This window comes from Bombina bombina, chromosome 6 (genome assembly GCF_027579735.1).
Source record: "Bombina bombina isolate aBomBom1 chromosome 6, aBomBom1.pri, whole genome shotgun sequence".
Classification (NCBI taxonomy): domain Eukaryota; kingdom Metazoa; phylum Chordata; class Amphibia; order Anura; family Bombinatoridae; genus Bombina; species Bombina bombina.
Window position 1 is genome coordinate 579,871,052 of NC_069504.1, and position 18,367 is coordinate 579,889,418.

At 36.3% G+C, this 18,367-nt stretch overlaps 1 protein-coding gene across 1 annotated transcript in view; it reads left to right on the forward strand.

Moving 5' to 3' along the window:
- ENTREP2 (endosomal transmembrane epsin interactor 2) overlaps positions 1-18,367 on the forward strand; it is a 1,562,546-nt gene that overhangs the window by 812,601 nt on the left and 731,578 nt on the right. The window contains exon 3 of the mRNA XM_053717551.1: positions 2,435-2,545. Coding sequence (XP_053573526.1) covers positions 2,435-2,545 — 111 coding nt within the window. The remainder of the gene's footprint in view (positions 1-2,434; positions 2,546-18,367) is intronic.

Below are 18,367 nucleotides of genomic sequence, written 5' to 3' on the forward strand. Positions count from 1 at the left end.
ACTTCAGAGTTCTGGTTAAATGTCACGCTAGACTAAAGAGTTGCACAAAAATGTATATTTAAGATTTTATGTGCAACTTTTTAGTTGACCATAACAGTTAAATACCATAGCTCTGAAGTTGTGCAATCCCAACACGCATTGAAATCAATTTTACGTCCGCTGTGTGCAAAGAGCTGCGATAAACCCCTTTTCCATTGCGTGCAACAGCTCACCATTCATAATCTAGCCCTGTATTTGTCTTGAAAAACAGATAAGGTAAAGCTGCTTAATGTCATATTGGACAAAACAGAAAGTGATTGTTCATAACTGATCATTCAAAAGTCTTTTTGCTGGCTGATAAGGACAAATCCCACAGTGTAAAGAGACAGGGAGACAAACAATAGTTTTATCCAAGACAGGAACACCTGCTAGAAAGGTAATTCATTATAAAATATTTTCTATTATTACAAGAAAAAATTTAATGTCCCATTGAGCACCTATTCAATGCTTTATATGAGTATCAGTTATCAGTGCAAGGGTGTATAAAAATTCACGGGTGATGCACCGACTGGGTTATAGCTGTGTAAAATAGTGTTTACCAAGCAATATTTAGGTTATATGTTAATATAAAACACTCACAATTCCTTAACTCTTAGGGATGTGTATTATAATTATTTTTAGCTCAAAATCTGGAGATACAGATAACAGATTGCAGTGTGAAAAACTCTATTTCTTTCAAATGAATTGTGACTGAACCTTTCTGTAACAAGGACATCTCTAGTATATGAGATCCTTTTATTAAAGGGCATTACAATCAAGACATTTCTCTCATTCATATGAAATAGCTCTGCATAAATATTAAACCAATATTTTTTATTATAAAAAAGTTATATTAAAGTGGTTTAAATAGCAAGTGTGAGTTGAGTGCCTTTATTCATATGTTTATTTAGTGGACAGTGTGATGAATTCTTATGCTAAATGACAAAAGAAAAATTAAATAAAGATTCCATTTTTGTTTTTAAACTGTTGTTGATTGGTGTTATAGGAACTTCCAAGACACGAAGATGTAAGTAAATACTTTTATTACATTATAGATGGTAAAGTGATGTCTGATAGAAATCTCTTCTGCACAGGTTTTTATATCTTCATATCATATATACACCAATTACTACAAAGCTCTAGAATATTCTCTTACATTCTACAGGGAAAATAAGTTTATTGTGTAAAATAAAGTAGGTGTCTTAACTAATGTGACATACAACATTAAGGGCTAGATTACGAGTGGAGCAGTAATTCAACATATGCCTGCAAAGGGGCAAATTTGCCCGTTTACGGGTGCATGTTAAATAACCAGCAATTACAAGTGGCTGGTTAATGCTACTGCAAGCTCACGGTAGCACTTTGCGCTTGAATTAATTAAGCAGAGGTCAGACCTCTGGTTTATTAAATAAATGTACCCCAATTTCCACACAAAATATAGTGTACTTTTCATTTAAAAATTTTTTTTTAATTTATGAGCATTTTTATTTTTCTGTTAAATAACTGCACAAGGCAGTTATATGGGGTTAAAAGAGGGGATGTGGGGTATAAGAAAAAAAAAATGGAACTAAAAAGTGCCATTACATTGCGGTCTATGCTGACTGTGATTTCACTGTAAATTTGGGTGGCCTAATTGCTGCTTTAAAACAGGACACATATAAAAAAAATATGGCAGATTTCTTATAAAGAAACATTAATCAAAACATTTCTTTAAACATCCTTAACATATGTATTTTTCATAAGTGTCCTGTATTAAAGCGGCAATATGGCCACACTACTGTACATACATACATATATATATATATATATATATATATATATATATATATATATATATATACAGTATACTTGTAATACCAGCGCATATTTGTGTGCGCCAGTATTACTGAGTGGAGTGCAAATATTGCATTTGAGAAAGCACAATTCTAGCCCTAAAGCAGTAAAGATGTAATCATAACTAAACACCGTACTGGTACTAAAACAAAGTCCAAAAGGAGGAGTTGGGTTGTGTGTAAGTGAAGCTGTGATTCTAGAAATGAATAGAAAGTGACTAAAACTAAATTCATCTGTGTTGTGTATATGTATCAGTCATATTGGCTATATTCTGTATAAGCTGATTGTGAATAGTATTACTCTTTGTTGAAACAAACCCACCCAACATTTTTTCAAATGTTTTTTTCTCCTTTAAAAAAGTTGGCTGCAAAGTTGGAACTTGGTGACTAAGGCCCTATATGTATATAACAGTAATAACATAAATATGACTGTATAGATAACATGTACTTACAACATACCTGCTTGCATGTTTATTTATGCCCTTGTTCCGTAGCGTTAGCAGATTTGCTGATCTCCTGTTAAAATAAAAATGAAGATATTCCAATCTGTTTTATTTATATTTGTGCAATGTGCTTTCTCTTAGATAACCTTCTTCATGCTGCTCTCTGCTGTGTGTGTCATGTTGAACCTGGCTGGCTCCATTCTCTCCTGTCAAAATGCTCAACTGGTCAGTTCACTTGAAGGCTGTCAGCTGGTAAGTATATAGAGTGTAATTCCTACTGATCCTACCACTTGATCTATTTCATGCTAGTTTCAGTATGGCTGATATGTTGGAATACATTGGAGATTTAGGGCTCCATTTATCAATTGTCAAGCGGACATGATTCGCTGGACATCGCTGCATATGCTGTTCGCATTTAACATTGCACAAGCATTTCACTAGAAATGCTTGTGCAATGCAACTTCTTGCTCACTGGTTGCCAATCGGCTGCTAGCAGGGGCTGTCAATCATCCCAATCATACCGAAAAGGTGGCGGACAGTTTAAGGGGCAGCGGTCTTAACTTTAGTTTCAGATTCGCCTAAAACGATGGGCCTCTGAAGCAGCAACCGCTGCTTGATAAATGGAGCCTTACCATCATCTAGGTTTTATGAAATTGCTGGTTAAGGAAAACAAGGAGAAAAAAATATATCGTTTTACAAATAACTACCTTGCTTATGCAGAATTATCTGCCTTTGTACTAAAAAGATATGATTCACTAGAATGTATTATATTAATCTATATTTCACAAGAAAAGTACTGCAATACAAAGTCACAAATTCTTGCCAGTTATTGTAATTACAAAAGGGATACAGCTGTCCTCTGTAATCCAAAATTCTAGTGACAGAAGACTTTGTATAATGGGCATGTGCACAAGTTGATCAAGCTCTAGCTCTATGCATGTGACTCATTGTAACAACTTTCATTGGATGGTCACAAGGAGTAGCTGCCAAGGAGTTTCTGTTGCCAGTCGCTAATTTACTGATACCTGTACAACCTATTTACTAGTGTGATATAGATAAACTCTAATTGTGCCACCACCCAATGCATTAAAGATTAGGTTTAATGGCACCAGGTAATTGTGGTAAAGAGATTAGATCAGTGGAAATCTAATGTTTAGTTATAAGGTAAGTAGTAGTTAGGGGTCGATTTATCAAAGGCTTTTGCCAGCCTTTGAGCCACTACAGCTGCAGGTTCTCACACGAGTGGGGAGATTGACAGCTCCTGTCCGCACGTGATTGGCTGTGGGCGGGCAGGGGGGGTTTGCACGCAAGCACAAAATAGCGCTCGTGTGCAATGCTGAATTCCTCCAGGAGAATTCAGACCGCCAGAGGGGAGCTGCAGCAGACAGGGGTGCATACATGCGCCCCTGTCTGCCTCAGCTTGATAAATCGCCCCCTTAGTGTTTAATTGAGGCGGTGACATTGCAGCAGTGAATAAGGTTTACTGCTATCGAGGAGGATATAATTTAGCTTTGTTTGAGGCAGAGAATTACCTCTGTATGGAGATCACTTTTGTTCTGATCTCTTGCATTTAAGGGATATTAAACAATGCTCCTTTGGTAAATCATATTTGTTAAATCAAAGTAAATATAAAAAGAAAAATAATTTGCGAAAAAACAGCAAATAACACTTGTTTTCTTACAAAATTAGTACTTAGAAATTCTCAGTGGAGCCCTACCCCCAGTATTTTAAGCGCACAGGATTTTCAAAACCTAAGGTTTTATTCTGTCAGTTCTGGGCATGAGCAAATGTTACTCCCTGTTATTTATTTTATTCACTTGACTAGAAGTTTTATGACATGAGGATGAGATAAAACTTCCTGCAAAGGCTTCCTCCTCCTTGTAGGGCTGTGACAGGATGCACAAATGTAGTGTAAAAAGTAAAATCGATTTAAATAGATTAATAATACATATTGCAGTGATTTCTATATAAGCACCTGCTTAGTGTTTTTTTTAATTTATTTAATTACAACAATTAAACAGACTGTTTAACATCCCTTTAAGTTTTAGGCTATTTAAATTCTGTTTGTTGAAAGGGTCTCACTTGCTGCCATCTATATCAATGATAGTCATAGGGGCCGAATTATCATTGTGCGAGCGGACATAATCCGATATTGCATACGCTGTCGGCATTTATAATTGCACCAGCAGTTCTTGTGAACTGCTGGTGCAATGCCGCCCCCTGCAGATTCGCGGCCAATCGTCCGTTAGCAGGGCATGTCAATCAACCTGATTGTATTCGATCAGGTTGATTTCCACCAATGTCTGTCCGCCGCCTCAGAGCAGGCGGACAGGTTATGGAGCAGTGGTCTTTAGACCGCTGCTTCATAACCTGTGTTTCCAGCAAGCCTGAAGGCTCGCCAGAAACACGGGCATCAAGCTCCATACGGAGCTTGCTAAATAGGCCCCATAGTCAGTACTGTTGCTATTATGTTATAGCTGCTCTCTGTGAAAATAGTAACTGATGCTATGGGGTATATTTATTAATGTGTGAGCGGACATGATACGATGTGAACTGTTGGTGCAATGCCGCCCCCCTGCAAATTTGCGGCCAATTGGCCGCTAGCAGGGGGTTCGGGTTGATTTCTGTCTGCAGCCTCAGAGCAGGCGGACAAGTTATGGAACAGTGGTCCTGAAGGCTCGCCGGAAACAAGGGGCATCAAGCTCCATACAGAGCTTGATAAATCGGCCCCTATTACTTTGCAGCTGCTACATTGCTTGAGCCACTCAATTTTTGATAGCGACTTAAGTGTAACAAGGTAATGGTCTAGACCTATGTAATTAGAGTTAAAGGGACAGAGAGAATATAAGCACCTTTAGAACTACCATGCTTGGTCTCCCTGGAGAGAGATCCCCTCTTCACCTTCTGTTTTTTTTTTCCCCTCTTAGTTGTTCCCTGCTTACCTGATCTTCTCTTTTACTCCTTATTTCTGTCTTTTATGGCTCACCTAACTATATGTACTTGAGGCCAATAACATGTATGTCTAGTGTATGTTTAGTGTACCCATTGGACAACAAGAGGATATCTGTCTTCATTGGAATACCATGAGGTACTAGTTTTGGATTGAAAGAGCTAATGTGGGTAACATTTTTTGGACCGTATGACACAACTATATCTAATTTAAAGGCGCTATGACAAGTATATTTTGTATTATCAAAAGTTTAATCAAAATAAATAAATGTAAAAAAATAATTAAAGGGACACTAAAGTTAAAATTAAATGTTTATGATTCAGATAGAGAATGCACTTTCCAATTTACTTCCATTATCAAATAGTGTTCATTCTTTTCATATGTTTTCTGTGGATGGCTGTCACATGACACAGGGCAAGGAAATGAAAGGAACCTTTGACATTTGTTAGAAAAAAATAAATAAAAATCTATTGCTCATTTAAAATTTAGAGTTAGAGCTCCATTTATCAACTAGAGGGAGAACAGGTTCCCAATTAGGCTGGCAGCATCCGGCTGTCCACATTTATTATTGCTCTAGCTGTCACTCATGCAATGTCGCCCCTTGGTTTCAAGCAACCTTTGCAACAATATTTACAACTGCCGCCATATAGTGCTGAAGACACATGTACGCTCTTGAGCCTATATGGATATTCTCTTATGGGAAGGAGCTAACTTTCTGCAAAGGAAATCAATAGAGAGAAGTAAATTTGACAATAGGAGTAATTTGCCTTTTTTTTTAAATCTAACACTCTATATAAACCAAGAAGGAATAATTATGACTTCCACATCCTTTTAATTTGACATTACGTATATGTGGTATATGTGCAGCCATAAATTCCTGATATCTAGCATTTATTTCCAAATACTTATATAACCTTCACTGTTCTCTCAAAATATTGTGCAAAGCATGTTATGTAATTAACTATTTGATCCAGTTTAAAATATTGTAAGGACAAACAACCACTTAACAGAATATTTCATTCTTTTTTTTTTTTAAAGCCTTGGGGTCAATTTATCAAGCTCCAAAGACGGCTGCTCCATAACCTGTCCGCCTGTTTTGAGGCGGCGGACAGAAATCAATCCGATCGAATACGATCAGGTTGATTGACACCCCCTGCTAGCGGCCAATTGTCAGGGAATCTGCAGGGTGCAATGATAAATGCTGAGAGCATATGCTGTCGGCATTTATCGATGTGCAGCGGACATGATCCGTAATATCGGATTTCATGGCCGCTCGTACAATAATAAATAGGCCCCTTAGTGTTTAAACCCTGTGTATTCTAGAACAGAACAAGTTAACTGGAAAATTAATTATTGTGCATAAAGTCAGGTAACATTTGTTACATTTTACAGTGTGATAGAATAAGGTTTCCATCAGACAGATGAGGTAAGAGACCAGGAGGGCTCTGCATTTATATTTAGAAAGTGCATAGGCCAGACTGCAGCTGCTAATACATGCAAAGTCTTTAAACAGTAGGACATACTTCTATATCTCACTAATTTCCTTCTTCCTTAACTACTTTCCTTCTACACAGGGTAAAAAAAAAAGATGGTAATACGTCCTGCCAAGATAATATACATCTGAAATTAATTTGCCTCATATATGTATTACAGGGGTTACCAGTGTTTCTGGAGTTACATTTTTTTATTGGTTCAGACTATTTTTTTATTTATAAAAAAAACAGAGGCATTTCTTAGCTAAAGGAAATTAATTTTGTATACAATAGTTTGTAAACCAGCAGCTATTCAATTTCAGTGGTGTAGTAAAATATATGGGAGGCCTTTTGCAATATTGTTTTTTAATAGTTGAGCACAGTTTCTAAAAATACTAAATATATACAGACCTGAAAGTAATCAGGTTGGTATTGAGGAAATTAAATTGGTCATTTATCACAAAAATCATTCATAGTCAATCAGGAAATCATAGAATTCCTGCCTTCATTTATTACGTACATTCCCTCTAAAAAACGCCACATTTACATCCATTTTTCATCAGCATCTTACTTTTCAAGTCTGCATTATTTGTTATAAAATCATGTTTGGTAATTATTTTGGTCTTATTTTAAAGAAAGTGCCTCCTCCCCTCCCATCTTTTTATGACAGTTAATTTTAATGGGAAATCTTTCATGCCAGTTTAGGCTAATAATCCACTTTAATTCTCTGTTTCTTGCTTTATTTCCAAATATTTTGTCACACAAACACACACACACACACACATATATATATGTATAGATAGATAGATTGATAGATAAATAGATAGATAGATGATAGATAAATAGAAAGACATACAGACAGTCAGATAGATAGATAGCTAGATAGATATTATAACATTTGTTGGTGTAAAACTCATCTGTTGAATAGAGTGCCTGGATATCAATTTCCAAAAATAAATACATTTACATTTATACATATATATCTTCTTTCAATAATATTGATTATATATTTCACCATACTTCCAAAATTCCGGACCCCGCCGCCACCTACATTATACCTATTAACCCCTAATCTGCCCCCCCTACACTGCCGCCACCTACTTTATACTTATTAACCCCTAAACCGCCACTCCCGGACCCCGTCGCAACTAAATAAATATATTAACCCCTAAACCGCTGCTCCCGGACCCCGCCGCCACCTACATTATACCTATTAACCCCTAATCTGCCGCCCCCTATACCGCCGCCACCTACATAAAGTTATTAACCCCTATCCTGTCGATCCAGGACCCCGCCGCAAATAAATTAATTGTTGAACCCCTAAACCACCACACCCGGACCCCGCCGCCACCTACATTACAATTATTAACCCCTAATCTACCCCCCCTACACCGCCGCCAATATATTAAATGAATTAACCCCAAAAGCTAAGTCTAACCCTAACCCTAACACCCCCCTAACTTAGATATTATTTAAGTTATTTTAAATAAATATTCCTATAATTAAATAAATTATTCCTATTTAAAACTAAAAACTTAACTATAAAATAAACCCTAAGATAGCTACAATATAACTAATAATTACATTATAGCTATTTTAGGATTTATTTTTATCTTACAGGCAACTTTGTATTTAATTTAACTAGGTGCAATAGCTATTTAATAGTTATTAACTATTTAATAGCTACCTAGCTAAAAAGTACAAAATTACCTGTAAAATAAATCCTAACCTAAGTTACAATTACACCTAATACTACACTATCATTAAATTAATTAACAAAATTAGCTACAATTACCTAAAATTAAATACAAATAAATAAACTAAACTATAGTACAAAAACCCCCCACTAAATTACAGAAAATAAAAAAAATTACAAGCAGTTTAAACTAATTACACCTAATCTAAGCCCCCTAATAAAATAAAAAAGCCCCCCAAAATAATAAAATGCCCTACCCTATACTAAATTACAAAGTAATCAGCTCTTTTACCAGCCCTTAAAAGGGCTTTTTGCAGGGCATTGCCCCAAAGTAATCAGCTCTTATACCTGTAAAAAAAAAAAGAAATACAACCCCCCCAACATTAAAACCCACACACCCCTACTCTAAAACCCACCCAAACCCCCCTTAAAAAAAAACTAAAACTAACCCCCTGAAGATCACCCTACCTTGAGCCGTTTTCACCCAGCCGGGCTGAATTCTTCATCCAAGCGGCGTCTTTTATCTTCAATCATCCGGAGCGGAGCAGAGCCATCTTCCATCCAGCCGACGCGGAGCCATCTTCTTCCAACGACGTCCTAAAATGAATGCCTGGTCCTTTAAATGACGTCATCCAAGATGGCGTCCCTCGAATTCCGATTGGCTGATAGGATTCTATCAGCCAATCGGAATTAAGGTAGGAAAAATCTGATTGGTTGATTTAATCAGCCAATCGGATTGAAGTTCAATCCGATTGGCTGATTGGATCAGCCAATAGAATGCGAGGTCAATTCTATTGGCTGATCCAATCAATCGGATTGAACTTCAATCCGATTGGCTGATTAAATAAACCAATCAGATTTTTCCTACCTTAATTCCGATTGGCTGATAGAATCCGATCAGCCAAACGGAATTCAAGGGACGCCATCTTGGATGACGTAATTTAAAGGAGCAGGCATTCGGTGTTAGGACGTCGTTGGAAGAAGATGGCTCCGCATCGGCTGGATGGAAGATGGCTCTGCTCCACTCCAGATGATTGAAGATAGAAGACGCTGCTTGGATGAAGACTTCGGCCAGATGGAGGACCTCTTCTTCCCCGCTTGGATGAAGAATTCGGCCCGGCTGGGTGAAGATGGCTCAAGGTAGGGTGATCTTCAGGGGGTTAGTGTTAGGTTTTTTTAAGGGGGGTTTGGGTGGTGGGTTTTAATGTTGGGGGGTTGTATTTCTTTTTTTTTACAGGTAAAAGAGCTGATTACTTTGGGGCAGACTGAAATAATAGAAAAAATCTCAGAACTTAAAGGTAATATTATATTACAAAAGAATTCAAAATTTAAAAGAGATATTACAGATTACAAGAAAAATGAGGACAATACCCAGACCTCAGATCAAATAGATCAAGCTAACAACATTGAGGAGAACATCAGTGATAATAGCAACATAGATCATTCTAGAAAAGAATTATCACATATATTCAGTAAGAAAAAGATGAACAACAAAACTCAAATAAATCAACAAAATCATTTATATGATAGACAAAATGGAAACCACCAGCATCAAAATAGATTTAGAGACTCGAATAGACAATTTAAACCTAGGCAAGATTTTCATTATAACCATAATAATTACAATAGAGACCAGTGGAATGAAGAATCTGGGAACTGGGATATAAAAACACCCATGAGAAACGTTAATAATAACTGGCACAATAACAATAGACATTATAGATCTCCACAAAGAGAGTATAATGGATATAGGAATGAGGGAGGGTATAACAGAACACATAATCAAAAAGATCGTCCAAACTGGCACTATAACAGACAACAGATTGGAACTAATTACTATGAACATGATAATAGACAGCCTGATCAACAACAGAGACATAGAAATAACCATAATAATAGACAAACTGACAATGGACGATTTTATAACCAATATAACAACAGACAATCTGGTAACAGTGACCAGTACAGACAACCGCAGAACACATTTGAAAATCATTATATACAACGTCAAAATACCCCTAAAGAGTATCAAAGAAATTCCCATTCTGATCATCAGAATTGGAGAATTCCCTTACAAAATAGATTCACACCATTAGATCAAACCTACAGCCCCCAGAGAACGTATCATTATAGAAAACCGTCATTTTCCAACATGCAGGAAAACACCACACATAGAACTCATTTTTTTAGAGGATCCCCCCGCTACTGCGGGGCCTTCAAGAGATTTTCCAGAGGCCCCAAAACCACCAAGAATGGCACAAGGAAAAAGAAGGCTAGAGGTAGAAGAGATAAACAAAACTATAAAGAGATAAAAAATGAAACAAATGAAATAAATAATGTTAAAAAAGTGGGTATATTCAATTTGAGTAAAATACATTTAAATGACAAACAAGAAAAAGTGCTTGAAAAAGGTTTAAGTTTTGCACCATCCTGTAAACTCAATAAATTTGAGACTTTAATCAATATAAACCAGTACATTAGGAAACTAACTCTAAAAAGATATTTTTTTAAAAATCCCATACAAGATAAAACAACACATAGTAACTATATTCACACTGAACTAAAAGCTAAGTCCACCTTTTACCCTACACAGGAAAAAAGTGAACACATAAAATTATTTGAACAAAACATTAAAAGAGATTTGGAATCACTAGATCAGAACAAGCCAATAAGGAATAATCTAAGTAGGAAAGAAATAGAGACACTTAAGGAACTACAAAATAATACAGAGATAATAGTGAAACCAGCGGACAAAGGGGGGGGGTATTGTTATCATGGACCAAATTTTCTATGTCACTGAAGCTAATAGGATATTACAGGACAAAACAACTTATAGCAAACTCAAATTGAACCCTTTAAAAAAACAACAAAATGGATTAGAGGAAATACTCCTAAAAGCTAAAGAAGCAGGAATTATTAACGAGTCAGAATTTAATTTTTTAAACATAACATATCCTAAAACTCCAACATTTTATTTCCTCCCGAAAATTCACAAAGATTTAAAAAACCCACCGGGCCGCCCTATCATCTCTGGGATAGGTTCTCTAACTTCAGGCCTATCTCAATATATAGATTTCTTCTTACAGAAGTATGTTCTCAAATTACCAGCCTATCTTAGGGATTCCACCCATTTTTTAAATAAAATTAAGGATTTAAATTGGAAAAACAATTATATATTAGTTACATGTGATGTGAACTCACTTTATACTAACATCTCACATGATAAGGGCCTAAAAGCCATCAAATCATTTTTAGATCAGGATCTAGAACTACCTATGGCACAGAATGGTTTTATATTAGAATGTATCAGTTTCATATTACACAATAACAGCTTTTTATTTAATAAAGATATATACCTGCAAGTTAAGGGGACTGCAATGGGCACAAGGTTCGCCCCCAGTTACGCAAATTTGTTCATGGGCTATTTTGAAAATATGTATATATTTAATGGACCATGGGAGGCGAACCTTGTGCTCTATTGCAGATTTATAGATGACATCTTCATCATATGGAGAGGAGATGTTGAATTATTAGATACATTTTTAACAGATTTGAATACTAACATATTAGGTCTATCTTTTACTTATGAATATAGTGGTAAGAAAATAAGTTTCTTAGATGTTGAATTAGAAATCAGTGGAAATAGTATTTATACAAAGACCTTTTTTAAGAGTATAGACGCGAACAACTACATCCATTCAGACAGCTGTCATTTAGATCGTTGGAAACTAAATATCCCTAAAAGCCAGTACATGAGAATTAGGAAAAATTGCTCCACTACAGAGAGCTATCAATCTCAATCTAAAATACTAACAGAGAGATTCTTAGAAAAAGGTTATGACAATAAACTTTTAACGAATACACAAATGGAAGTTGCAAAAATAGACAGAGAAGTTCTGTTATCAAATAAAGTTAAGAAAAACACAGACAATATTTATAACTCCAAAGAGATGTTTGTACCTTTTATAACTGATTTTAGCTCACAGCACTACGAAGTGAGAAAGATTTTAAAAAAACACTGGCACTTAATTAAACAAGACCATGTGTTGGGCAATAGAGTGAAAAATCACCCTGACATAATCTTTAAGAAAGCTAAAAACCTGAAATGCATACTATCTAAAAGTGAATACAAGGAATCCAAACATAACTCTACAGATAGAGATCTAAGAGGGAAAGAACTTAATGGGTTCTTCCCATGTAATACCTGCAAATCCTGTAAATACAGTCACAAGAAGAAGGAAATAATATCACAAAATACTGGCTTTAAATTCAAGATTAATCAATTAATTAGGTGTTCTAGTGCAAACACAATTTATTGCATCAAATGCTCTTGTGGACTGTTTTACTTTGGACAGACGAGTAGAATTTTAAGAGATAGGATCCGAGAACATATTTTGAAGATAGAGCATGGATCTACAGAAACTAAATTGTACACTCACTTTAAGGATACACATGGGGGAAATCTTAAACATTTCGAATACTGGGGTATTAAACAAATTTTTTTTAGGAATTAGAGGGGGAAACATTAACAATATTCTGCTCAGAAAAGAAGCTGAATTTATATTTAATTTTAAAACCCTCTACCCCCATGGACTTAATTCAGAAATGGATTTGAGTACATTATTATAAAACTATTGACCAAATTTTAGGGTATTACAGTTAATTTTATGAAATATCATGAAATTGTGCATATAATTTTAAATCAATTTTTAATCATATTTTTTAACCACTTTTTTGAACCATTTTTTATTATTTTTATCAACTTTTTTATATAAAGAATTTCTATAGGGATTTTTTATGTAAAAATTTTTATATATAATTTTTATAAAATTTTCTATAGAATTTATTATGTTAACAATTATAACTTAAAAGATTATCTCCCTCCATTCTTGTTTTTAATCATAGAAACTCCATATCCCCTTATATATGACAATAAGTAACTACCCATATCATATATTATTTTAAGGAGAAAATATCAGATGCTCATTTTTTGCCATTAAGTTTTGTCATTTTTTGCTGTTTTTTCCTTTTCTCCTTCTTTTCCGCTTAATTTTAGAAGTATTTTAAATTTCATGTTTCTTGTGTATATATATATATATTTTATATATATCATTTAAATAGACTAGGATACTTATTTTGATTAAATTTTTTTAGATAAACCACATAAATCAATTTAAATCAGACTTGCGTGTCCCCCACTAATCCGGACATTTGTTTATGTAAATAACCTTAGTAACCTATTTTCAACTAATACTAGATAAATTTTCCTTGTACAAATGAACTACCGAGATTTTAAAAAATTATTTCAGATATTATAGCTTATTTTATGAAGGATTTCTCTTAAATCTATTTGGTATTTTTAGTTAAAAAATTTTTAATCCGGGGGCGTGTCCGTGCTGCGTCTGAGACAGGACGCATTTTCTGTAGGCTCTGGCTGATTGTATGATAATCCGCCGATTACTACACCTTAACAGCAAGATCACACATATATTATACAACGATTCCACGATTGAATAAGTCGTGGACCTATATTTCAATTCTTGCTTGTATACATGAATCTGGGGACTCAGATCGGAAAATTGAGGCCTAGAGCGGCGGCTCACTCCTAGGCATACACCTCCCCCCCCCGAGAAGAAACGGGGCTACAGTGCTGCCGGCCTGAACCGGCTTACTGCAATTTCTTCAACCACCCTAGTAAGTGGAGAGCAGGCTACAAAACTACAAAAATCTGTCTGATATAGAAATATCCTGGGGACACTTGGCCTTTTTGATCATGGCGAGAGAAAACGGCTCACTGCAATACGACGAACATTTTATAAAATTGGAACTTCTCATGCAGAGGCTAATTGATAAAGCTCCCTATGACTTTTTGATTCAGCATGTACCGGCAAGTTCAACCGACATATTCATTACACAGAATCCCGCTGTCATGGCGCAACATAATTTGCAGGGCGCCAAACAGCCTCAGGATGATTCGCCGACAGCACAAAGAATCCTCCTGGACAGCAGCAGAGAGGAGTGTGACTATATGCCCTACTCTCCTGAATCACTATTATTCCAACTCACTAAAGGCGCAGATCTGTGTGGGGGCTATGAGGTTCAGTCTGAGTTGTCTCTACAAACACAGGCATTAAAATACCAGCTACCGGAGAGGCGTATAACAACCCACAGGGGAAGAGACAAGGCACGACAAGACATTGCAGCTTCATCCCTGGGTAACACTGCAGCACTATCCCTATGGAAGTCTCCTAGAAAATCATCACCTCGGAAAATACCGGAGATGCCAGGGAGAATAATCGGATGGACTGTTGATCACACTTGGGCCCTACTAGGTGATAGTGGAAAGCGGAGACAGTTTTTTGATCCAGGTGGACTCACACATTGCCCGCATAGTGTAAGACGTCTGCCGAGATCAGGTAAGGGGTAGTGTGTGGAGGCCCCTTTTCAGACAGCGTGTAGCAGTTGGCGTCCGCTGGCAGAGACGGCATGTTAATGCTTACCTGTGGACTTTTTCAGAGTTTAATAAAGACTGTAGCTGCCCACTCGTTTGTTTCCCCTCCACGATTGTTGAAATATATTATAAGCGGACAGGCTATATCATCTCAGGGCTGAGTATATAGTTAAAGTTGATGTTCATGTTGATATATTTATCTTTCCCCCAAAGGAACAGTAATAGGCTATTGAGCGCATCTTAGGGCATTACCTATTTTCATGTACTAACAGGTTAACTATGCTCTCTTTTTTGTGTGTTAAGAATCGAGCTGTGTATCTTAAGTAAAGATTTAGTATAAACACTTAAGAAAGCACTTACATATAATCGCACAAGCTTTAGATTGTACACCATGAACGCAGCTCACTAACGTCTGACCCTGCATAGTATCCTCATGTCTACCTTCTACTAACTCATATATTTCCCATAATTTACACTTCCCCTATAACAATTCCAGGTCCCGCATACATATGATTCAGTTCTAGCAATTTCAAGCCCAATTTTGAGTAATAACATAATTGCCCTATATATCTCACTACATTGCAAAAGTTGTACATTAACAGCCTGCCTCCCTTATTCCCAGTCCCCCCCCCCCCCCACTTTATACATACCCAGTACTGTTTATGTTTATCCGTTATGGACCCAAGAGTGGTCCACATAGTTTGAAAAAGGGGATCAATTAAGACATACAGCAAATTGAAAAGGTGTTTTCAAGCTTCTAAGTGAATGTACAAGAACTAGCCTTACGCCTTTCTTAGTTTTGTTTTTAAATGGATATATGTGATATAGCATTGTATTGTATCAACTTTGATGTATGATGTTCACATTTTATCTATACATTGTATGTCTATTTAACCAAAATAAAGTTCTTTTAAAATTGAAAAAAAAAAACCCTTTTACGTAAAAAAAAAAAAAAATTTTAATCCAATTTGGTCTATTTCTCATAGAAAGTTAATGGAATTGATAGGGTTAAGTCTCTGAATGAAAGGCTGTGTAGTAATATGCTGAATCCATTAGAGGCGTCCTTTGATCAGATCCATGAAGAGATCGCTACAATTTTAACAATTTGACACAGACATTTAGGACATTATTATAGCTTTTCCAATATTAGATATAGATGCATATTTTTGCTATTGTATATTTTTAAAGAAAACAGACAGACATTGTTCATAAAACTTGCACGGACCTTTTTAATATGTGAAAATACACCCCCTGTATTAAAGATCTGATTGGTCTAATTCTGTCCAATGAGGATACGACGTGGGATATTTAAAAATGGAACTGGGAGCAAACAGGTATCTTGATAAAGGCCCCTGGCGGCTGAAACACGTAGATTTACCGACTGCTCCTGTGCACAATACTCATTTGCTTGTTTGCTAAATAACAGATTGGAGACGTAAGTAGCTAGGACAGGTACATCAAGCAGCTTAAAAACTTGTTTCAAGCTAGCTTCATATGTGTAATTCCTGTCCCGGGACCTACTCATACCTATCCATCTGTATAAATCAGAACTCTGGATCCTAAAACACTCCTAGGAACTACAAAAGGTTATCCATACCGGAACATTCTTTGAACCACAACCCGGATCTGTTTTGGATTCACACGGGGATCATAGCACCCTCCACGGCTTACAGACAACTGTAATAACTTTCAATACCAAGGAGAAAAAACAACCACAATCCCGGAGTTCTTTCTTACAACTGAGTTTGTATAGAACAATTGTTCCTTGGACACTGTTTGACATTGTTATTTGATACAAACAGGACGACACAGGTTTTTAACATAAGTGTGATACATTTCATTTTTTATTTTCGTTTAGAAAAAGATACACACTGATATACACATTGCAATCTTTATCGCACTATATGATTGTTTTTTAGATGCCGGCATCATCAATTTTATAATATATTTTATATTTACTGTTATAATATTTCATGGAATAAATAATATATTTTTGTTACAAGATAATATCTAGTCATTTGGTCTATCTAGATACAATCTATTGCTATATAGCCTTTCATAAAGATATTTAACTTGAATCTCTAAGTTGCTCATTTTGAGCGCCACCCAGAACCATTTCTTTTTTCTTTTACACTTCACTGGGTTTTATGAGGTTTTAACCCATTAACTATTTCTGGGCATAGGCATTAGAGTAACAGAGTGTTTGTAACGAATCCACTCACACACAAACCAGAAATAGAATATTTGTAGCTCTTTTGTATATCTATCTCTGCAAACACAGACTTAGTTTGAACAGAAATGGTAACAGTGAGCAATTAATAGCCAGTAGTATAGGTTTTAGAACTCTAACTCAGATAGCCCAGAATCAGGAGTTAGATAAAGGGTTGATTTGTGGATGAATCGTATAACTTCTGTAAACCTTGATTCAGTGTCCCGTATACTTCACACACATTCACCCAATAAAATATATACAAAGTCACTCACACGAATTGCTTATTACAACTATAGGTTTATCCAAATATGTAACTTGAAAGCAGTATTTGTTGTGGAATTAATATGCACCGGTATAGTGATTCACATCCCATGTGTATAGCAACATATTTAGAGAGAGTCAACTTGAATATATGTGGCAACAAGAGGAATAACCGATGCAAACGATATCCAGAAATAGTAACAAACAGAGGTTACCTGTGACCAAGGAGTCAGAGAGAGCTTGCCTGTTGCAGGAGAGAACCGCTTGCGGTGAATGTGTGACTCACTTCCGGTTTGAGGATCCAGCGTCGGAAAGTTGCGGAGGTTCCGCGATGTGAAAAAATAACTGACAGGAGCTGCAGAGGGAGACCTGAAAAGGGATTTTTGTGCAGAGCGGTAATCACAGAAATTTAGTAACTGGTTAATAACACAGAGGTAGCTGTGGATATTCAGTTCAAAGTTTAACAACTTAAGGTATAATTCCCAAACATAAATTTGAAAGGAAACGAAGTGACCTGAGTAGTAACAAAGGGGAACAGCCTCCAGGCTGTTGAACTTCAATAATCAGGCAAAGATTGATTGTAGGAGGCTCCCTTTTAAAGGAGTAAGGTGCATGAAGGGAGATACCTTAAAGGTATATCACATACCCCCCTCCTCAAGGGCAGTCAACAGGGGTGCGGAGATATGGCTTCCCAGGATACCGCCGATGAAAAGCGGAGAGTAGATCAGGTGCGTGAACATCCTCATGAGATTCCCATGAATTGCTTTCAGGACCATAGCCTTTCCATTGTATCAAGTATTGTACATGACCGCGACGTATCCGGGAATCTAAGATGGACTCCACTTCATATTCCAACTGATCTTGGTGATAAATGGGTGGAGGAGGATCTGCCAGTTGTAATGAAGGGTTTCCTACGTAAGGCTTAATCAGAGATACATGAAATGTAGGATGAACGGTGAGATCTTTGGGCAGAGTCAACCGAACAGCGTTCGAGTTGACTATTGCTGCAATCGGAAACGGACCAATAAATTG